The following is a 24,157-nucleotide window of genomic DNA, read 5'->3' as shown; positions in this document are numbered from 1 at the left end:
TATTACAAGCATCAAGAATGTGCATGGATTCACACAATAAATCTTTTCTACAAAAACAAAAGATAAACAGTAATCATTTGTAAAGCAAGTGCACATCAACTCTATACATCATTCACCAATTAACACCTGGATGGAGAGTGGCATAATTATGTACAGTAATGCCTTGCTACAATTAACAAAGGGCATTGATGCCTGTATTGGATTCAAGTTAATGCTGCTTTAAATCACAGATATGATGAAGAAAATTAAAAAAAAAAAAACATGATATGAAGTGATTTGTTTGATTTATTGGAATAAATCAGATAATGATCTTTCAAGAAAAATTTAAACAAACCAAACATAACAAAAATATTATTGGAAAGGTTTACATTGTCCAATCAATAGTACACAAACGTTTATTTTTTTTACGATGGGTTTTAACAAAAACAGGAGTGCGGACGTTTATTATTTCATTGGTACATGTTCATAAAAATAATCGAAATTAGATTTCATTACATTTCTGAATACTGCCATTTAAAAAAGATATATTCATCCATCATCACTGCATAATTTGAGTCCCATTCCCATGCGGTATGGAATGCACACTTAAATACAATTCATCAAAGGAAAATGAGCATTAAACTTATCAAATTGGCAACACATTTTCAAAACGCTTCCGTTCTGCAGCATGATGTAGCATCTACAACTCATGTAAAGTCTTTTCAGGAAAATAATAACTTACCCTGTCAACAGTAAAAGAATAACTATCCCTCTTACCTATTCAAAAAGAAAATGCTTACCGATATTCAGCCCTTTTGTCCCTTAAGAAAATTCCCTACTAAGGAAATGCTCAAGGTGGTACGGGGTCAAGGTAGTGGAATAGCATTGCGCAAACAGGAAAAGAACAAATCTTAACTGAAACTAGAAAATAGGGAATGAAAAATAACAATCTGCATACTAATTGTTGCAGCAATGCCTACAGCACCAGCTAAAGTTTTCACTTAAAGCCCCACTGCACTAGTTTGGCCAGGAGGGATTAGACCTCCCTGCGGGGTCACTGACAGGTGGTTATCTCTTAAAAAAGCTCTCAAGTAACATAAGAAAAAAATGGGGTCATGGGGGGGGGGGCCAATAGTTAACGATAAGGCATTGTTTGCTCTATAGAGGGCGCAAGTAGCTATACCTAATGCAGTGGGGGCTTTAAGAAGGTATTGCCAGTTTGATGATGCTACTGGATGCAGCTTAAAGCCACACTGTCCTACTGGTAGCTACTTGCTCCCTCTATATAGAAAACTTCCCCAATTGGTGCCTGTTGGTCCCCCATGGTCCTCTCTTTCTTATGTTGATTGAGAGCTGAGTTAATGAGATAGCCACCTGTCAGTGACCTCACTGTGTGGTCTAATCCCTTCTGGCTGAACTAGTACAGCCGGCCTTTAAAACAGATATTTCTGGGCAAGGGTATTTCTAATAAAATACCACACTTTGTGTTGCGTTCACTGTTGCATGCAGCACCAGGTGAGCCGTGGAACCGAGGTGTTGCCAACTTGATAGCGCTCTTTGGACGCAACTTAGATAAGGAAGGTCGGATACAGCGGCACGAGAGTGATCTTGGGTGACCCTTTAGATGCTACAGGTCACAGCACTGGACACAGCCCCAGCAAGCGCTTCTACTCCGGGCTGCGGTGTTGCCAATTTGATAACGCTCCATGATTCGCCGTTGGTCTGGGCGCTGGATGAGAAGGCAAGGAGTTGGTTCTTATCTCCAAGTCCACCTAAAATCAGAGAAAGAGAGAAAATCAGTTAAGTAGAAGAGACACAGAGAAAGTGCTACAAAGGGTATTGGTGTTTCAAAGGAAGATTAATGGATGCGAAATGCATTTCATCTTTGAAATACATCTTGCCAAAACAGTCCAGAAAGTGACTGGCTTGTTATGTCTATTGATTTTAAAGTCTTTTTGCTAAATAGGTACTCGGTAGGTTACGAAAGTTAATGTTATTGGATTAGACTGGCTGGAATGCTCCCCAGGGAGTGGAAAATGTGCATACATTGTGTTGCGGGTGGGCCTGAATCCGATGACCGGGGTAATAATATGTGCTGTGCCTAGAAACAAAGTATTAGGCGCATTTTAAATGTGAGCTATTATTATTTTTTATTATTTTGCTAATATCAAAGACAAATTACAAATCATCAACATTAAACGGAATCAAAGGAACAAAGTCTTACTGGCAACAGCGGCAAGAGCAGCAGCTGCGTTCTGTGACCTGTACAGGAGCCAGTTACCAGATAGAGGGCAACCTGTGTCAAAGGTCGCGCTGTCGACCTCGACCAGCTGTGGGATGGTGCCAAACACGGCTCCGCCCAGTCTGTGGGGGTTGCCGCCCACGGTGATGGTGACGGCGACAGAAGCCTTGCTATTGGCTGGGGCTGCATCCTCATTGTTCACAGTAATCTGTCATTCAAAAATAATACAAATTTGGTTTCAAGAAGTGTCTTTTAAAGCCTGTCTGTACTAGTTTGGCCAGGGGGATTAGACCTGTGTACAAGGTCACTGACAGGTGGTTATCTCATCAAATCAGCTCTTAATTAACATAAGAAAAGGGGGATTATGGGGACCAGCAGGCACTGATTAAGCATGGTTTGCTATATAGAGGGCGCAAATAGCTATAAGTAGTGCAGAGGGGCTTTAAACTAGGCTCTTTAAAAATAGTACATTTCATTGAAAAACAAAGATCAATTTGAAGGGGTTAGAATTTCTAAATGAGAAAATGGAGTTTGGCAAAGTTTGCATATCTGGATCACAACTAATTGGTGTACCCTTATTTCTAATAGCCAATCCAAAAGAACAAGAAAGGCATGCGATTTATACCGATGAAATACACAATTGCAAAGACTTGCCTGATTTAACGCTCAAAGATAATTGGAAAAGACTTGTGGCATCTATTGAAATGTGGCAACATTACAAATACAGTGAAACCTGTGTATAAACACCAGCCAAGGGTAAAAAGAAAAGTGGTCTTTATAGGCAGGTGGTCTATATGTACAGGTTCCTTTCATACATGTTTCAATGAGAAACTATTTTCAAGAGATATATAGGTGGTCACTAAATCAGGTTCACTGTACCACATAATATGAACATGATTTCCATAAGAAATACCACTATGGCATCCAAATTTCCCCTCAAGTCGATTTTGAAAGTCTAACAAAAAAAATCATATTGTATACATATATGGAACTGAAGTTTGATTGATGAAGAGTGGTAAACTAACCTCTAGGCCCAGCTCAGCTAGGAGTGGTTGTGCATTGACTAAGTTGACATTGTTACCGCCAGTCTGCACTCTGAGGATCCCAGCAGAGACAGCAGCCTTCAGATATGATCCAGCCTTCTTCAACGATGGACCTAGAAATGTAGTTATCAAAACATTAGTTAAGTCTTTTGTCAACTCTGTTTGTTGCTACGGCAGGCAGCCAGAGAAAACGAATTTGTTTTAATCAATGATGGAAATGCAAGCATTACTTTAAACGAACAGAAGTTGGTTATTCCTGGCTCATTTTTCCTGGTTAAGGGGTCATATGAAAGGGCAGAAAATGAACTTTCTAGAAATGTGATTTTACCGGCCGCCAAATGAATTTTTGGTACCCTCTCTTCTAATTGTCTTAATTGCTCATGCCTGAAAAATGCATCATATGAGTTGCATCAAATGAAAGAGGATCTAAGCTTTACAAATATATGTCATTTATTAATTTCAATTGTGATTAAGCTATTATAAAACAATGATAATTCTTGGTTTCTTTTTTTCTGGGACGCACAGTATAACAAATTTTAGTGGTTTCATAGCCTTAGTAAGGTTATTGCTCTCTTACCGTATGTGGTGACTTGGATACTGGCAGCACTGAGCTGTCCCTTGGCAAGTGAAGCGGCCACGACACCTAACCCTTGACCCAAGGACACCATCGGTTTCGTCTCGGGTGTGAGGGCATTGGACAGAGCTTGGGCATTGATCTGAGATGGAAAAAATCAAAACGATTACATTTTGACAGGCTCTCTATCTATCACATTGTTGATTTGGCTGTTCCCTGAAATGAAGGCAGCCAAGAACAATCATCTGGTTTTAGCTTTCCCTCCCATCATCTATTCGCAAAATTGACAACCTGGACCACTTCAAAGCGTCACTCAAAACTCACATTTTCCTTCAGACATTTAATGCTAACTTTATTGGAGGAGCACCTTTGAATGTTTTTTTAAACAGATATATAGCGCCATACAAATGCTGTGTATCATCATTATCATCATCATCATCAACCTCACCCTGCTACCACATACACACCTCGATGACTCCTCTGCTCACTATTTTACCGTCCTTTCCTTACACTGTATTCTTACAGTTTCATTCCCAGCATGCCTCTGGATCTATTGACTCGCCCTTTTCCACAAAAAACGTAATCATTGCAAGCCCCATACCCCAACTATCTACATGTACAGTTCATAGCAACCCAGCAGCTTATCACCGAGGATCTCTACCAAAAGGTAGGAAGAATCTGGGGGTCAGTTTCTCAAAACCACCATGAGTCTCCAAGTTCACGGACATCCTGAGAAAAGTATAAGTTGCAACCAGAATTTGAAGAACTTGGCCCAAGCTTTATTTATTCTTCAGGAAAAAATAGTTTCTTTTTCCACTAGTGACTTAAGAATGGATTGAATAAATCGACTTCTAGGAAGTTGGATCCAAGAGAATTTGAGACTGTAGATACCGTTCTTTATCTCAAGGCATATCTCACTCTCAACATAGCATTGGAGTAATAATTTCAACTTCTCAAACATCCAATACCCACCAGCAGTAGACTCACAGTATACTACTCTCCTTCACCTCGTGCCTTAAGAACGGGTTGAATTAATATACTCATGGGAAGATGGGACATAAGCCCTATCATAGCATGCATGTGAATTTGAGTCTGTAGTTACCCTTTTATGTACTAATATACTATCTAAGAACCCTTGACATCATCTTGACTCAATTGCTTTTAAACTGCCCCCAAAACACAATTTGAATAAAATCCTTTTCTGTACTTACAGCACCAAACAGTGACTTTCCGTTGACGCCATCCACGAACTGCTCAGCGATCTCGCAGGCTACTCTCTCCTGCGCTTCAACGGTACTTGCGCCAAGATGAGGGGTGACGATCACCTTAGGGTGCTGGATGAGGGCGGTATACGTTGGGGGTTCCTGTAAAAAAAACAAGTGAGAGATGCAAACAAATATGTTACGTTCAATTCATTTCATATTAAAGTGACTCGGTAACATTGCCGCTGATTCTGCAACAAAATCCTGGATTAAGCTCGTGCTGCAATGATAATCATAAACCTTTAGGTCAGTCGGGAACCCCATGACTTTTACAAGCCTGTCTGATTATCAAGATATTTATGAGTGGAAATCGAAATCAAATTTTGCGTTTTCCTAATGGTTTTCATTACCCTACAGTCTATTGGGGAAAACCAGTATGGTAAAACCGGTCACTCAAAGGTTTTTATTTTTTGAGGCACTTTATGATCATTTTAAAGCGCAATTTTTTTAGGGCTTCAATATTACACCATATCACAGACACTGATAACACGCAGGGCCATGCATTTCAGATTTAACATTGTTGAGCGATGCCTTTAAGTCTTTATGTAATAAGGAAAACAAAACACTGACAGAGAAAAATGGCAAAAAATAAATAAAACGGTCAGTATCTGCAATTCACACAAATTACCTTATACTTATTTGAAATGCATCCCATTAAGCGGACTTGTTAAAAATAAGAGGCTTTTCTTATGTCTAGTGGTAGGTTATTCCAAAGCTTTGGTGGTGCGGCACAACTGAAAGCGCAATCTCCCAGATCGGACTTACCTGTACGAAGACATCGAGGGCAGCACCACCACACTGCCCAGCATCAAGAGCCCTGACAAGGCCTTCCTCGTCGATGATCCCACCACGAGCTACGTTGACAACCTTCACACCCGGCTTGCAAAGCTTGAACGATGCATCACCAAGAAGACCTGTCGTATACCAACGATATTGAATATTTATGATTATTATCCAAATAAGGCTTTCAATTGGTACAATATATCAGTGTATTCAATATCTTTAGCGCAGTACCCGGATGACAGACCCAATATTTTGTTAGTATTACTCAGTCATCCGGGAACTTCAACTATCAATATCGATAAAACAAAAGCCATATTTATTGAGGTAAGTCAAATGTTGTCATTTCGCTAGTCGTACTAATATAGATCATAATAATAATGTTGCATGGCTTTGTTTTCGTGTGATACAAGAATATATTGCTCTCGCTAAGACAATATTAGGCTCGTCCTTGACTCGTGACCCGTCCAATATTGTCATAGCTCGAGGAATATATTCTTGTATCACACTAACAACAATCCAATATTATATAATGATAGCATGTGTGTAACAAATAGCTTGGGGTGCATCTTGGATTACTTTTACCTGTAGCTAATATTGCATTAGTATAATGAAAAATGCATTTCAAAGATGGACAGGATTATTGAAATTCTGAATTGTTTCATCATCAGGTAATTTGGTAAATAAATGAACACACACTGAATAAAAATTGTAAGATTGAGTTCCAACATATATTATACAAGTTTTGTAACAGGTCATCTTTCAATTCTTTCTTTTGTTTCTCTTTTGTTAGCTGTTTAGTGGTCAGTTTAATGACAACACAAAGGAAATGGCTTGTTATTTGAGGGATATGAAACCTAATTTAGCCTTGCCCTCATCTACTACCCTGGCATTACAAGTATACTTGGACAATATACAGGCCCTCCCAAAAAGTCAGAGAAGATTAAATTGTTGATAAATATCTTTCTTTTTCCCAAATACCAGGACTCAAGGCTAACCTTTGTGTTTGGAGTCCGGATTGAGAGTTTTTGGTCTTTATACGGCCTGTCTTCATCAGCTTGAGTTTGCCAAATAACTCGCTATTTTCAGACTTTGGATATTATCTCTAAGCTCAAAGTTGCGTCCTCACCAGAACAATACGCTCATCCTAATCTAGCTCAGACGGGTGCAAATTAGCCAGAATTTCCTAAATAGCAGAATATTTTGGAAAAAGACCCAAAAATTCTCGAGATTATTCTCGAACAAATGTCCTGCTAACTGCCATCGCGGGCTGATGAAGACGCAAATTGACTGGTTAATTTGCGATCGGGATAGTTAAAATAGCGGGTTAATTGGCAAACTTGAGCTGATGAAGACAGGCCAAATATTCATCAAGCCCTTTATGTCGGTACAGGGTATGTACAAATTCTGACACTTTGGGGGGTCCAGACCAAGTTTTTTGGGTGTCCATGTGTCCCAGAGGCCCGTTAGTGTCACATCCTGCATACTATGCTCACCTTTGGTCTGTGGTATGAGAGGGGTGTGTACTGTTATGTAATCACACCTCGGCCACATCTGCTCCAAAGTCTGCCACTCAATGTTATACTGCTTGGCTTCCTCAGCAGGCACGATGGGGTCAAAACCAATAGTCTGTAAGAGAGAGATACAGGTGTGCGTTATTTTTAATTCGATGACAAGTTTGTGTTCTTCATAAAAAATCTTCTCAAGAATCCCAAACAAACAAAACACCACCATAAGGCCAAAGTATGCGACTGACCCAAAAATCTTGAAATCGACTTTAAAAAAAAAAATATCAAAGCATTCAACACTGAGAAATATCAGCCCAAAGAGGGAGGGGAAAAAAAAAGTTGATGGAAAAAAAAGATTTCTGACCAACCCACCCATGTTTTGACACCTAAAGGGCAATACAACATCATTTATTTTTTAGGCCTACCAGTAATACCGAGAAAGAGTAAAAAAAAATATAAAATAACAAACTAACTAACTCACTAATCAAATAGACTATTACACAAATAAATCCACAAATAATAACTGATAAAACCATCAAAAAATCCATTTACATGTCATATTCTTCTTACAAAAATATGAAAGAGAAATACTCAAAATGATCATTGATTACAATATAATTTTTAGATTTCTTTTCAAATTTCAAATGAATTAAATATTGATTGATCGTGAATGTAGCCGACTCGGTGAAAGAACTTACTGTCATCCCAAAGGACTGCATACGTTGGGCAACTTCTCGTCCGATCCTTCCTAATCCCACAATGCCGAGCGTCTTGCCGTAGAGTTCTGATCCCATGAATGCCTTCCTATCCCACTTGCCGGCCTTGAGGGTGGCGTGGGCCTGGGGCAAGCTCCTGTAGGAAGAAGAGACAGAAACATTTTTTATAATAATAGCCAGGGCCCCTGTCTTACAAAGGGTTACGATTGATCCAAATCAATCGCTAGTTGTCCAATCAATCGTAAGTTTGCAATCTCCTATCTCTTATATTATGTACATACATGTAGTAACGATTGATATCAATTGCAAATAAGTTGCGATTGATATCAACTCTTTGTAAGACAGGATTTTCAATGCTTGGATAAATTTACATACAAAATGAAGGGCAATAGCTCAATTCTGCGGTTTCAACACACATACAGTACAAACAGTAGTTCTTTAAAGCCCCACTGCACTACTTATAGCTACTTGCGCCCTCTATATATCAAACAATGCCTAATCAGTGCCTGTTGTTCCCCAATGATCCCCTTTTTCTGAGCTGATTTGATGAAATAACCATCTGTCGGTGACCTTGCAGGGAGGTCTAATCCCCAGGCCAAACTAGTGCAGACGGGCTTTAAATGGCCAGATTGGTATTTTCAATGCTTGGATTTATAAGTTCACAGTATACAGAATGAAGGGCAATAGCTCAATTCCACGGTTTCATCACACATACAAACAGTAGTCCTTTAAAGCCCCACTGCACTACTTATAGCTACTTGCGCCCTCTATACATCAAACAATGCTTAAGCAGGACCCGTTGATCCCCCATGATGCCTTTTTTTTAATGTAAATTGAGAGCTGATTTGATGAGATAACCACCTGTCGGTGACCTTGCAGGGAGGTCTAATCCCCCTAACCAAATTAGTGCAGACAGGTTTTAAATAGCCAGATTGGTATTTTCAATGCTGGGATAAGTTCACAGTATACAAAATGAAGGGCAATACCTCAATTCTACGGTTTCAACACACATAAAAACATTAGTTCTTTAACCCTATTTTAACTGGGCTATTTCAGACCAGGTTTTTACTGGGGGGGGGGTCAATTTGACCCCCCCCTAACATCTCGGCCGTTTCACCGCCGATCGCCGCGAAAATTTGCATGTATGTCAAGTGAAGTGTATAGAATACTATGGTAATTTCAAATTTTTGAAAAATTCACTCATTTGCATATTTATGGTAATTTATGCAAATAAGGTCATAAAATTCACATTTCGGCCCATAAATCATAGATTATTCATATTTAAGTATTCTTTTTCACTACATATATTTATTAGACCATTTGGAATAATAATACAACACAAAAAATTGGAAGAGCCAGGTTATTCCTTATGTTATCTCTTGTTTTTATAATTTCTTATGTATTTCATTGTTTTTTTAACTTATGTATTTTATTGTTTTTGTGGTTTTATTTCATTTATAACTACAATTCAACTATTTTGACCTCAAAACAAACATCTAAACTTTAAACAAGACTGAATTACCAATGTTTTATCTATTTTTAGGAAAAATGACTTTTACATATGTTTTGTACACAAATCACGAAAATGAGCGATTTTCGGGCTGACATGCAAAGACAAAAGGTCACGCGACCTTGTAACCGTAGGTCCGATTTTCAAAAAAATCGTTTTAAAAGATGCGTAAGACTCGAAAGTAAAAAGTCATGAGAGGAATTTTACATCTGCCGCGGTTTCGGAGTAGTCGCAAATTTTTTACAGGGGGGGGTCAAATTGACCCCCCCCAGTTAACGTAGGGTTAAAGAAACACTACTTGTTAACTATTTTTCTTCCACAGAAGCTCTCTTTTAATTGCAGCGAGATTTCCTCAAATCATTTCATTTTACATTTAATTCATTTTTTTTGCAAAACTTTTTCTCAATTGTTCAGAGCAATGAATTAATTTTTTCGGACCCAATTAGTTCACTGCTTTTATCCCCCTTCCCCCCTTCCCCCTTCATAAATGATGTTTAATCTGATTAAACACAAATCATCCCATCTCATTGTTGACTTCTCAACAGCTTTTGTTCAAAAGGGATTGTAAAAAGAAGATAATGGAAGTGAATAATCAAGATTAAACTACTTCATGGAAAACACGTAATTATCAGAAAACATATATGCTTAATGGCTACAGTATGTAGACTTCCCAGGCTCATCTTCTTATCTAGCCCTGTATCTACATCATGTCTGTCTATGTGTGATCTAACAATAGATAAAACTACATTTTTTAAATACTTTTTCTCATTTCCAACAAGTGACAAATATTTTAGAAAGCAGCTAGAAAAGAAATCAGGGAGCTTATAAAAAAAAGCAAAATGTGTTAAGAGAAATTCATAATTTCACTTCACACAGGCATTCTAAAATCAAAAGTTTCTTACGAATTTCACTCTGAGGAAATAAGATTTTACTTGAAAATTAAGTTCTATTTCTTTTTTGGCACTACATGTAAAAACACTGTTATTCAAAAGTGCATTAAAAATGCCTCATAAATTCTATGAGAGATAGAATCTATGCCCACTTTCAAAGACTACAAAGCATAGCTTTTTTCTTCTTTTTTGCTCCTCTTAAGATGTCGAAATCCACTAAAGCATTATCTTTTGCCATTACATAATGTGTTTAGGCTTTTAAAGTATACCTGATTCCCTATGTAAGACGACAGAGGGTCTGTACACATTTATGAGTATCCTTCAAATTTATGATGCGAGTTGTCATAAAATGAACTTTTAACCTCTGTAATTACACCTGCTTATCAGTACTACTGTAGGTTGTCTTTGTTTGACTTGTTATCAACAATAAATAGTGCCATCTCTTAAACAAAGTTCATCTAAGTGTGAGCACATACCACACATAAATGATTTTGGATAAAATAATCTTTCATAAGATGTATGATTTACTGTTTATAGATGAATTTTAAAATAATTAACAATTTCTAGGTGTAAATTTTTTTTGGACTCACACTGTAGTACCTCGATATCGACAGTACAGCTTACCTTGATAAACAGCATACCATGGCGCATGTGTGTTCAGCAGCACTAAGGGTATTACCACCAGGTGTACTGAAACAAATAGAAATGAAGGCCAATTAATTTGTATTCTTTTGTGATTTTCTAATCTTAATCGCACAGAAGTTCACCAACACAAGGTTGATTGAAATAGTCACTTACAATACAATGACATAACAATTAAAATGCATAATCCATTCCCTAAATTTAAATTCTATTAACTTAGAAATCTCAGCGATTTTCCACAAATGCTTTAGATTTATGAGTTTCATGCCACAAAAATAATCAAATCGCAACATTTAATTCACACGTTTTAGGCAGTAAAAAAGGTCAGCATCGATTATTCAATTTTAATCAAACAATTTAATTTAAAATTTGAAGTAAACTTTTATTTTTTCTTACAGTTATTGATGAAGGAATAGATTTGTTTCAAAAACAGGTTGTATAGAAACATATTTGCAATAATTATACTCAGGGTGCATTTTCTTTAGGGAAAATAGACATTTATGAAATGGGAGCAAATCTTACAAGATACGTCACAAAGTTGCCAATTTGTGTTGGATTAATCACGACTTTAAAAATTCATAACTTTCTTACTTTTAATCAGATTTTGCTCAAACTCTCACTGACCTGTTTCGCTTCCTTTTCTGCTTAATACTAATTAAACCAATTTAAAATCAGGGTGTACTTTCCCTTTAAAATTAGTAATTATATGTAGTTTAATCTGTTTAAAGGTTGAAAATAGTAATCATTCCTCCAAAACATTATTGTTTCAAAAAGACTAAGATCAACTTTAATTTGACATGAACTATGGCAGGCCATTTATGCCACTAGCTGCTCTCACCATTGGTCTCTCAAAGAACGTCACAAATCTACAGAATTCACATTTTCAATAGTTCATTGTTGAAGAAAAAAAGTTACTTACATTGTAAACTTAAGTTGTATTTAAGACTTTGATTAAATACTAGGGTATGTGAGTTATGCCCTTAGATTGTCTTGAATCAGATCAGTTAGAGAGAAAAAAAAAAAAAAAAATGATGATCTTTAGATGTATTTTTTACTTCAATTCTATATGAAAAATTTAAATTCTGTAGACCACGATTTGCAAGTCTATTGAGAATACAATGCCAGAAATAGTTAGAGGACCTAGGGGCATGAACAGCCTGCCATAGTTCAAGTCCTACTTAAGTTGATCTTCGTCTTTGTGAAACAATCCCCAGGAATAGAGGGCAGCAGGCGCGGATCCAGGATTTTTTTTGGGGGAGGGGGCCCAACTTTTTTTTGTTGTTGAAATAATAATAATAATTTGAAAATCATGCCGGCCGAAAAGTCGCTCAGTGGGGCCTCAAAAATTAAAAAATTCCCCCCCCCCTTGGGGGCCAGGAGGGGGTCATCCCCCCAAAAGTGTAAAAAATCACGTGCTTTTACATGTGTTTTTTCCCAGGGGTGGGGGGGGGGGGGCCTGGGCCCCCTGGATCCGCCACTGGAGGGCAGCAATAGATTATCATCTTACTTCATGACAATCACTCCTTGACGCGTGGCGGCCTTGATGTCGATGTTGTCGACCCCGGTGCCGGCCCTACCAATGATCTTCAGGTTGGTGCCTGCTTTGATGACATCAGCCGTCACCTTGGTGGCCGAGCGGACGATGAGACCATCGTATTTCTGAAGGAAATTCAGACAGATTCAATAAGACAGGTATCTACATGCTAATGCTTCACATGGGATTCCAAACAATTAATGGACCAATTACGCCCATTACAAAGAAATATACTTTATCAATAATCAAGTGGATAGAGGTACACATATTATATTAATATATTGGTTATGGTGGTGAAAGTTGTTTGAAATGTTTAATATTTTTAGCTGGGAATGTTTCAAGAAATTACTTTAATTATGTTTGAGAAAAAAAATAGAAAAAAAAATAAATTAAACAATACATTGTCATTGATACATACCCCCTCCAGAAAAAATCAAAGCCATTGGGTCATATAAACAAGGCGGTATCTTGTTTTTTCAACGGCTGGTTCAAAATTATCAAATATTTGTGGGGCTCCAACAAATATTTAAGTAATATTGACTGCCTTCTGGGCAATACGACATATATCGCCCGAACCGAAGGTGAGGGTGATATATGACAAGTCGTATTGCCCTGAATTAGGCAGTCAATATTACTATTATTAACCACATCAGACATCTAGAGCAAACAAGAAACTCTTACTATCTTATACTCTTAAATTATGTAGGCTACACAGGGTTTCCTAGCATTAGAAGTTGCAAAAACATTGTCAAACTAGCACTGTTCATCCAGTGTTTGACAGATTTTCGATACACTGCAAACAGTTTGCCTAGGGTGTGATTGTTACGTCACAATAGAGTTCGCGCAAAGTGCGCATTTTCTTATACACGATGCGCGATGTAAATTACAATAGCTGATGCGCGATGTAAATTACAACTGGCACTATATTATTGCTCACTAGTTTAACACGCATTTTGCCATTGACTTTTCTGAGCGGGCTAAAATATTTGTCCATTGGTTTACTATATAACCTATATTGCCCGCCAAATTACACACAAATCCCATTGACTCTTCTGAGCGGGCTAAAATATTTGCGCATTGGTTTACTGTATAACCTATATTGCCCGCCAAATTACACACAAAATCCCATTGACTTTTCTGAGCAGACTAACTTATTGTAATTTTGTTGACTTATCCATCAAACCTTAAAAATTGCCCTGCTCAGATGTCTGATACGGTTAATAATATTAGATCTAAATATGGTTATAGATCTAGAGTCTATTTATAATTCAGCCGTCTCTGAGCTGATTTTGATCAAACAAATATGCAGATTTTATCATTTAAATGGTTTTTGTATGCTCTTACAAATAGAAACCGAGTCTCGTCTTTCGAATGGTGACGTTAAACTAGGTCGATCCCCAGGCCATACGTAAATAATCATAGACATCTATCTGATAGTGATAAGATTGATACACGTGGATAAAATAAATCCAATTACACAGACATACCTTCTACTACATGAAAAACATAGCTCAATAATAATAGATCATTAATTTGCCTTTGTCAGACATGATTTGAATGAAACTGAAAAATGAAAGAACAGAACAACCTTGCCCTTGAGTTGACCCTTGCCCTTTTGCTTGTCTCTGACTCTAAGACAATGTCTGATTATAGGGTCTATTTGGCACAACTGACATTAGAAAGTCTATTTGATGACATCATTTATGAAAACAATAAATATTGAGAAAATCAAGTCTACATGTATATAGATTAATAGATAAAGGTCAATGTCTAACTCTAAAAAGTTAGTCCGTCCTTTCATCATGTCATCTCAAGGCATGCAATATATGCACCAGACAGCTGATCACGCAAACAGCTGAGTGCTATCACGCCGTCTCCGCGGGGTCGCTATCCGGCAGAAACTCACCGGGATTTCGGCCAATAATTCCTCTTTGCTCAGTTTTGTGTTGTTGTCGACTTCGATTCCATTTTCCCTCAAGATTTCCGCGCATCGTGGTGACACACTGTCACTGATTAAAACCTTTTTTAAGCTGAATGCCATCTTTGTTGAGTAGAAACGTCGAGTAAAAGTGGTAAAAATGATGAGTGATGCTCTGTTCTCTGCATGCAATTCGCAAGTGACTAATTTGACATGTTTTGAAACGTGCTAGAAATAAGCCGGTAGTTTTCCATGTGCGTTTTTGTATAGTCTAGTGACAACGCTAAGAATTATTGATATATTAAGTATTGATTGAAGTTATTCTTTTTTTCCAGCAAAAAATAAATAAATTGCAGCAAGTATTGACATATTTTCTGAAAATTAATTACTGAAAATTATACGTTTCAGATAAAACAATATTTTGGTCATATTTTGTATGAAAATAAATTAATATTTACTAGCAAAGTCATGAGTAAAGCCTAGAAAACGCCAGGTACATTTTATTACAAGTCTCAATTCAAAAACCTTTAGTTCTAATCTGCAGCAACAAGTTGACGTGAAACTAAATTTAAATAACTTTAAACTCATGTACACATTATAATTCAATTATAATTATGAAAAATAAAATAATAAAGACTTTAAAAAATGATCAACAATGTAAATTTGACGATATAATTCCTCTTCCACAATCATTATGGTTTCAAAAGCAGACTAATGTCCACGACCCTGCGATCGCGAGATGTTCTGCACGCACCGAGCTGAAAGGCAAAGCTTGATAACATGCACAGAATTTGTGGAACAGCTGTCACGTCAAATAGACCCCCCCCCCCCCCTCTCTCTCTCTCTCTCTCTCTCTCTCTCTCCCTCTCTCTCTCGTCAGTCTTAATCAATCTCTCTCTCCCCCTCACTGTAATTATTTCTTTCTTTCTCACCCTCTCTCCATCTCTCTCTCCCCTCAGTCTCTATCTCGATCCTCTCGCTTCATTTGTTTATTTCTTTCTCACACTCTCTCCTTTTCTCTCCCCCTCTGTTTGTCTGTCTGCTTGGAATTGCATGGCCACTCTATTTCCATCGCCCTATTTTTCCTCAAAGCGGCATGAATAACAAGTGCAACCCTCTTCCCAGCCCGGTCATAATTCCATCTTGGACTCTTCCTGCTTTCACACCGTTTGTTTCATGAATTCACAAGATCTACTTTCCAAATTTAGGAGTAGGCCCTACTTTGATAAAGCCTCGTGCATGTAAGGTTTCGGGGGGGGGGGGGGGGGACATGGAACAAAGGTGCCCTCCCCTATTTATGGCAAAAAAAAAAGGAAAATGGAAAAATAAAAAAGAGAGAAAAGGGTGAAGGGATTCAAGGTTTACAGGACGTACATAGAATGGGGTCGAGTTAAAACTTGCAATACCCTGTGCGACTCCCCCCCCCCCCCCCTCCCCATCAAATACAGTTACAAAAGCAACCATTATAGAAAAGGGTAATAATTTTTCACTTCAAGTAAAAACCATACACTCTCAACACTATAGGCCTACATGCCTTGAACAAAAGAGAAGTCTCCACAATTATAGTTTGCTGAAAACCATAGCTATAACATAATTTATTGCACTTAATAAACTACAGTACATGAGGAAGACAAACTATTAGAACCTGTCCAACTTGATGATATGCACTTCTTTTTTATAAATTAATTAAACAAAAACAAAGGTGCTACATCTTACATTTTGACATGGCTTAATAAATCATTAATTTGAAGGAAAGAAGATGAAAGCTTTGTCTGATTATCAACGCAACTGACATGAGAACAGATCAGGCAGAGCTTTTTTGCTCCTTTACTCATAATGTTCTGGATCACAATTTATATTATTATTATTATTATTAATTAGGTGTTACCTGTGTCTGGGAGGCGAAAAGCGAACTGAATTGCTGTAACCCTTGGGTCTCTCCTCCCTGTATAACTGATTGGAGGTGTACAGGTGGACCACTACACCAGGGTTTCCTCCTACTCTTATACAAATAGTGCAGTGGGTTCTTAACATATAAAGGTGGTGACTCTCCTCTACATGGGGCCTCCCGTTTAACGTCCTATCCAAGGGACCAATGGATTCAATGATAAATCAATGCAATCGCCATATTATTCTCTCATATCAAAATGTCCATGCAGTACAATATGTGAAACATGAATGGTGGGTGTGACACAAACTTGGAAAGACACCAACTCACCTGCCAATCATATGACAATGTGCATGATTGGCTCAAACTTGGAGACCTCTCTATCCTTTTTGGCCAATCAAAAGGCTCACACAAACTTGCTACTTTCGAGTCTAGCCCAATCATCAAGATCTGCTTTTCTGTTTCATTGCAAGTTCTTCATGTTTTTTAGTTGGAGTCAGATCATGTAAAGGTAGTGTTAATAGAAAAAAGCCCTTTGTATAGACAAAAAAATCTATCTATGTGCTACATGCATATCAAAAACCAAAAAAAAAAGAAAGAAAAAAGAAAGAATTAAGCTGATCATGCCTACTACATGTACGTAGGAGATAATTCCACGTCCAACCTTTCTATAAAGAAAAACTCTAAGGGGTATAGACAAATAATAAAGCAAAACATTCAAACAATAATGGAAAGAGTATTGCATAAAATGGTTAAAAGTGGATGTGTACGATCTACTTGTTCATTCTACATTCTGGAAGTATATGAATTTGTGATTTGTCTATTAATAACACAAAATTGCACACGGTAGTGAATAGACTAAATAACTCTGGTGATGTACAAATATAAGAAAAGCTTTAAAAACATATACACAACTGTACATTAAACAAAAGAATACTCATGAAAGTTTCGTCACTTTCTCTCTCACATAACCAATAACATATGTATACATTAAAGGATGAAGAAATATACACTCATATTTACTAATAAACAGACCAATATGCATAAAATCCTCATCAGGGGCCCGTTTCACAAAGCTTTTTTTCAATGACAAATGACAAAAATCAGTGACAAATCTGCTGATAACCAATCAGAAGAAAGGATTTCAATAGCTTATAACAAAAACTGTCATTTGTCACTGATGACAAGTTTTGTGAAACGCCCCCAGTAGTTTATATCATGGAACATCCAAACAGAACATCTAACAACAAATCTGTAGTTATATAGCACATAACCAGAATACCATCTCTGAGCACTTTACAGATATCAATATTACCCCAGTCATCAAATTCACAGTCTGCATCCTCTCCACTCCCTGGGGAGTATTGCTACCATATGGCAATTACTTTCACAAAGACTTTGGTCATCCTACCAGGTCCCCTGGGTATGGAGTGGCAAATATAGATTAAAGCCTAGCTAAAGGAAATTACTGCCGTGTTTGGGATGGAACCTAGGACCTTTGCATTTCCTATCAAGTGCTCAAATCTCTCGACTATAAAGACACCTCTACAAGGTACACCAAGGAGAGAATACCAAGGAAAGAAAGTCATCTGCCGAGAGTCATAACAGCATTTGATAATATCTTTTCACACAAAGTATTCATAAACACCATCTGTTTAATATATCCAACTTTGGCACTATGCACAGAAAAACGAACTGCATTTATGAAAAAGAATACAAAGAAACTTAGTTTTTTTCTTCTTAGTACATAAATATTACAGGTATACATATTAAGGTTTGTTATATGGCATTATATTGTACATGTACATCATACCTATACTAGTACGAGAATACACCAGATGGTGAACTGTATTAATCCCACTGAGAAGGAGATTATGATGTTATCAGTGCTGATAATACATAAGAGCTCACCAGCTCAAAACACTAACACAATCCTACATTACTGAAAACTAACCCTTACCGGCTTCTCCAGGGCTTCAAATTTTCCTTCTTCAGGCTATATTATTTTAAAGGGATTGGGTATCTTTGTCTCAGATTCTGAAACAAAATCCTGGATTTAGCTCATGCTACAAGCATAACTACATGTTTAAACCTTTAGGTCAGTCAGGAATCCCATGACTTTTACAAGCCAAACGCTTGTCTGATTATCAAGATATTTCTGAATGGAATTTGAAATTTCAAATTTATGACACTACAGTCTATCAGGAAAAAGGAGTATGGAACTGGTCACTCAAAGATTTTTTACTTTTTAGAGGCACTTTATGATCATTTTGAAGCCCAATCTTTTTAGGGTTTCAACATTACACTATATCACAGAAACTGATAACACGTAGGGCCATGCATCTCAGATTTGTAAAACCGGAAACATTGTTAAACAAGTATCAGATAACATTGTTACAATTTAGAGATAAAAGGTACCTTCATATCAATACTTGGAATAATAAGGGGTTCTAAAATCTGGAAGAATAGAGCATTGAAAGTGGACATTTTATTGGTCCAGCCTGCTAAAACCTTTGTTGCCCATTTATAGTATTCTAAGCTACTGGAGAAAAAACTGAAAGTTGATTTTATCTTAGTCCAACAAGAGAAAAATACTTTCAACAGATTCATGACAGTAAATACTTTGTATTTGTATCATATAAAAACTATGACTTATATACCAACTGTTATAAATTTGAATTTTTAAGTATATAAACACTCTACCGTTATATACATTTATATATAACCTCTGATTTCCTTTATAATATGCAGCATAACTCTCAATGACATAACAATACTCAGGAGTCTTTATAAGCTGTCAAAAATTTGTAATGTAAAAAGTAGTGACACCAAATTATATGACTATTAAAGACATATATTTTCAGAAATTTGAAAGACAAATTACTTTTGACTATCACATCATCGTCATGTGACAAAAATATTCATGACTATATTCTGAATGTAACTCTTTTCTACAATCAAACACAGAAGGTAGAAATTAAATACATCTTTGTACATGAACATGTATAACAAATTTCAAACATATACACATAGTAATATCTCACGAATATTCACAGTGTCTGTACATTCATCATGGTAAAAAATGGAGTACTATCTAGGTTTTAAAGCAGTGCTGATAACTGATAAGAAAAAACAAGTTTCATGATTTCAGGTTTTAAATCCTGGATTTAGCTCATGCTGCAATCATAATTATAAACCTTTAGGTCAGTCAGAAATCCCATGACTTTTACATGCCGATCGCTTGTCTGATTTTTATGATTGGAATTCGAAATTTCGGGGAAAAAGAGTATGGTAAAACCGGTCACTCAAAGATTTTTACTTTTTTAAGCACTTCATGATCATTTTGAAGCGCAATTTGTTTAGGGCTCCAATACCACACCATATCACAGACACTGAACACTGTCTGAACAGACACAGACACGTAGGGCCATGCATCTCAGATTTGTAAAATTGGAAACATTGTTAAACTATGTCTTTAAAGGTACTATGTCCCATTTGCAGGCCAAAAAAATGAAAAGGTTAAATTCCAACGGCATTTGAACGATAATACTAATTTAGAACTTCCCTAAAAAATGTGGGGCTTGAAAATGTCTTCAAGTGGGAAAATAATGACTACAAGTTGTCAAATCGACTTACGAGCTATAGAGCCAATAAGTAATAGTCTTGATTTTCAGACCATTGTACCAAATGGTCATACGTTTTATGCTGCGCAAAGGTTCAATCAGTTTAATTTTGAACATCACAAGAACATGATATATTCATAATTTCTGCAAAGTTCTACAGAATTTGAGGTTGGCTGCAAAAGGGACATAGTACCTTTAAGCAAAGCTTATTAAATAGTTGCATTCTGTCATTGTGTTTTTTAATTGAACAGAATAGCAAAACAGCAAATGTTGTTTTCATTTTTGAACAGTCAGTTATCTAGGTGAAATACCAGTTGATTTAGGTAAAGGGCATATTTTCTATATATAACCTCCAGCCCAAATCAGTCAACACTTTCAGCTCAGGCGTTTTGGTACATGGTACGTCTTTTCATTTCACCTCGGCGTTTGTTTCATCCTCTCCCCCCTCCTCCTTCCATTCGCCGGCAAGCCCGTACAGCCACGAAGATACGGCTGTTTTGGCTGTCGTCAGGGCCTCCCCAACGACCTTCCCCGTTTGCATCACGGCAACTCCTGTGCGGTTGATGGCGCTGTTGAGTCTCTTTCCCCGGTCGGTCGTCTGCATCACACTATTGGTAAAAAAATGGTTGAAATGCAGACAGTGAGATGGTGAGAAAGGGGGGGGGCAGAGACATGGAGAGGGAGAGAGAGAGAGGGAGGGAGGGAGGGAGGGAGAGTGAGAAAGAGAAAAGGGGAGAAGAGAGGGGATGAGGAGAGAGAAAGAGGGAGGAGAGAGAAAGAGGGGGAAGAGGACAGAGAGACGGGAGAGGAGAGATAGAGAGAAAGAAAGAGAGAGAGAGAGAGGGGGAGATAAGAGAGGAAGAGAGAAAGAGAGGGAAAGGGGAGAGAAAGGGGGATACAGGGAGGTGAGAGAGGGGGGAAGAAACGTCAGTAATTAATGTATTTGGAGAGAGAGAGAGAGAGAAAGTAACAGAGGTTAAAAGAAAAAGAGAGAAAAAGAGGGAAAGTGGAAGAGAGGAAGAAAGAAAGAAAACAGACACAGCACGGAAGATTTGACAAGGTTCTGTAAAACTGCTCCTCACAATACTACAAATATAATATCATATAAAATTTCAAGAACTCTAAACTTTTATTCCATCATATCTTTGGCAAAAATCTTAACTTCTGCAGAGAGCTACATTCCTAACGCGGAGAGGAAACCCATGTTGCAATGGGCCAACCGCTAATTTCACAATATCGCATAACGCACAATGACTCTAAATATTGGATATTGTCACATGCGTTGATCATTTAGTACTTTATGTCACAACCAATGCATGGCATCAGAACTGTTCTCGCACACATTATGTCTTTGACAACATAATGTCACCACAGCTTTCTCTCACATCAGTTTTTCTTTTTTCCGGGTGGTAAAGAACACAAGTGAACTCATGGATAGGTTGCGTCAGGAAGAAACTGTGGTGGAAGTGGTGAAGAGGAGTGGATGAGATCGATGGGTCATGTGTTTGAAAGGGAAAATGAAGAACCTGGGAAAATTGTGTGGAAATCTGAAAGTGGATGGCGTAAGAATTAAGAGAAGACCCAAGATTCCATGGCAAGATATGGTGGAAAAAGAAGCAGTAAGGTTGGCCTAAATGACCAGGATGCTCAAGACAAGAAAAACTGGAGAGAGGGGGTGTCATTATGGCATGAAAGTCTGTAACCCCTCAAAACAGGGAAAATGCTGACTTTAATAAATGATGATGATAATGATTTCATCACATATCATAGCCTAAACCTCACTCGAAAAGTACCACATTTGGAAACAAGAATGTATATAATGTTCCTCAAAGATACTCTAAAGAAAAAAATAAAACTCACCTTGACAGTCTTATCTTCATATCACTTACGCCGAGGTGTCCGTGAAAAGGATGCCTAAATTGACAAGTACCATATGGGTAAACAGCATTAGTATTATTATAAAACAATGAAAAACTCATAGGAAGATGGTATTAAGAGTTTCAGCTTACTTTGAATCTTCGGGTCATCGCTTGGAGTAATATCATCAGAAAGGGGATTAACTCATAATCATTTACACAGAGTTAAAGCTTTGTTATGAATGACATCACATCTCAAAGCACTCCATTGGTTGCTCATGAGTGAACGCAATATTTTCAAAATTCTTGTGCTTTTATTTCATCGTGTCCATTACTCTGTTCCACAGTACAATATTATTTTAATAAATCATAACATTCCGTCCAGATCTTTATGCTAACAAAACTCCTGACTTCTTGTTCTTCCTATTAAAGCTCAATACTAAGTGGGGGGAAAGAACTTTTGCTCATGCATGGCTTTTCATGTAGAATCTTTTCACTTGTGAGATTTATAATAGCAGATCAGCTGAAGTGTTTAAAAATTATCTTAAAGCCACACTGTCCTACTTGTAGCTACTTGCTCCCTCTATTTAGAAAAAAATGCCTAATCGGTGACCATTGGTCCCCCATGATCCTCTTTTTTCTTATAAATGTTAATTGAGAGCTGAGTTGATGAGATTACCACCTGTCCAGTTACCTTGCAGGGTGGTCTAATCCCTCCTGTACTCTAGTACAGATAACCTTTATAACGTGTCTTTTCAATTTAGCATATCATTAACTGTTCTGTTATTTTTGGATGATCATCTTACTTCTATTCCTTTGTGTATAATGAAGATGCCTTTTTTTTCTTCTTGAGATCACATACAGGAGATCACGTAAAAGCATGCAGATACTTATAGTGATCTCCTGTTTAGTTTTTTTTTCTTCCCCACTTTGTATTTCTTTGTTTCACAAATGCAACTTGAGCATTTGATTTCAAGTGGATTTGGTGCCTTACAAATCTCATATTTCGAGGGGTCAGTGACACAAAGACGTAACTCCATTTTGAGAAAAAGTGGTTTATCTGTCACTGAGCACTTGGGCCTTAAGGAGTTAAGTCTATGTTTCACTAGCCATTGACTTCAATGGGGTGTTGGGTGGAGTCAAGTTTTTGTGTTTCCTGGAAGGCCCACATTTTTCTGAACATTTTGATACCAAGTACTCATTTTGGCAAAATATGGAGTTATATCTGTGTGTCACTGACCCCTCAAAGTATCATTATTATTAGAGTAACAAGATCTCACCCGGTATGTATCTGATCGATTCCTGGATGGACTTTACTATTCCACATCCTGAAGTTATGAGTTGTTTTCCATGCTTGCACGAAGCTCTCATTAAAATCTCCTATTTCAGTCACTGTGTAGGTACCTGTATGTAAATGTAATGCCAGGGATAAACAGAAAAATACAGAATGCAATCACAAATAATTAGTTGAGTTCTTACCAGTTCAAACAAGCCAGCAAGCCGGAATTGTTTCCTGGAAAAAGCAAAAAATATTATTCCATTTCGCAAAAACAAACTTTTGGTTGCTAACTTAATTAAAGTGGGAAAAAAAATCTCCCCCCAACACTGATACTTATATGATGATTTCACTGAGATCCTTTTTTCATTTGTATGCATGTTATACTGTATCAGCATTCTGAGTTTTATAATTTTTGGTTCCGAACCCGGGTCACCGGATTAAGAGATCACTGCTCAACCAACTGAGCTATAGCGCCTCCTCCTATTTTGTAATACTCTATGAGTATTTATGCTTTCTGTGCTTTTTTTTTAAGGACATTATTTGATATTTGGTATAACACACAGTCATTTTGTAAAGACTGCAGCCCAGCTTCTCTCAGAGCTTTAAGATGTAAGCCATTTATCACTTAGGCCCTTCAGCCACAGGAAGGCACTACTGATTAATGAGAGCAATCGATTCTACAATGTACTTACCGATACTCGTGCATGTTGAGACGAGGGAGAGGAGGTATAGCTTGAACTGAGCTCTGATCCACTCATCACTTCCTTCCCATCCTAACAAAAGAAAGAATAAAGAAAGGTGGACCAGTTGGGATATAGAGGTCTTAAAGCCTATCTGCACTAGTTTGGCCAGGAGGGATTAGACCTCCCTGCGTGGTCACTGGCAGGTGGTTATCTCATCAAATCAGCTTTCA

At 37.4% G+C, this 24,157-nt stretch overlaps 2 protein-coding genes across 2 annotated transcripts in view; both read right to left on the bottom strand.

The window, feature by feature from the left end:
* Nucleotides 1–1,340: 1,340 nt before the first annotated feature.
* On the bottom strand, nt 1,341–14,815 carry LOC590971 (D-3-phosphoglycerate dehydrogenase). The gene is made up of 11 exons (XM_790556.5): nt 14,587–14,815; nt 12,654–12,805; nt 11,129–11,194; nt 8,087–8,240; nt 7,377–7,509; nt 5,866–6,014; nt 5,050–5,202; nt 3,842–3,980; nt 3,247–3,377; nt 2,204–2,429; nt 1,341–1,751 (listed from the first exon to the last, which is right to left on the bottom strand). Exons 1-11 carry the CDS (start codon nt 14,719–14,721, stop codon nt 1,600–1,602), a joined length of 1,590 nt encoding a protein of 529 aa, XP_795649.3. The 5' UTR covers nt 14,722–14,815; the 3' UTR covers nt 1,341–1,599.
* A 5,424-nt stretch (nt 14,816–20,239) lies between these two features.
* The window catches only part of LOC591009 (late secretory pathway protein AVL9 homolog), a 34,153-nt gene continuing 30,235 nt past the window's right edge, over nt 20,240–24,157 (bottom strand). Inside the window, exons 11-14 of the mRNA XM_030990323.1 lie at nt 23,937–24,017; nt 23,246–23,369; nt 21,970–22,023; nt 20,240–20,717 (exon numbers count right to left, since the gene is read on the bottom strand). Of these exons, the coding sequence (XP_030846183.1) occupies nt 20,519–20,717; nt 21,970–22,023; nt 23,246–23,369; nt 23,937–24,017 (458 nt within the window). The 3' untranslated portion in view covers nt 20,240–20,518. The remainder of the gene's footprint in view (nt 20,718–21,969; nt 22,024–23,245; nt 23,370–23,936; nt 24,018–24,157) is intronic.

Source organism: Strongylocentrotus purpuratus, unplaced genomic scaffold, assembly GCF_000002235.5.
Source record: "Strongylocentrotus purpuratus isolate Spur 01 unplaced genomic scaffold, Spur_5.0 spur5_scaffold_19, whole genome shotgun sequence".
NCBI classification, from domain to species: Eukaryota; Metazoa; Echinodermata; class Echinoidea; order Camarodonta; family Strongylocentrotidae; genus Strongylocentrotus; species Strongylocentrotus purpuratus.
Note: the sequence above shows the minus strand (reverse complement) of the source record. Positions and strands in the feature narration are given on the sequence as shown.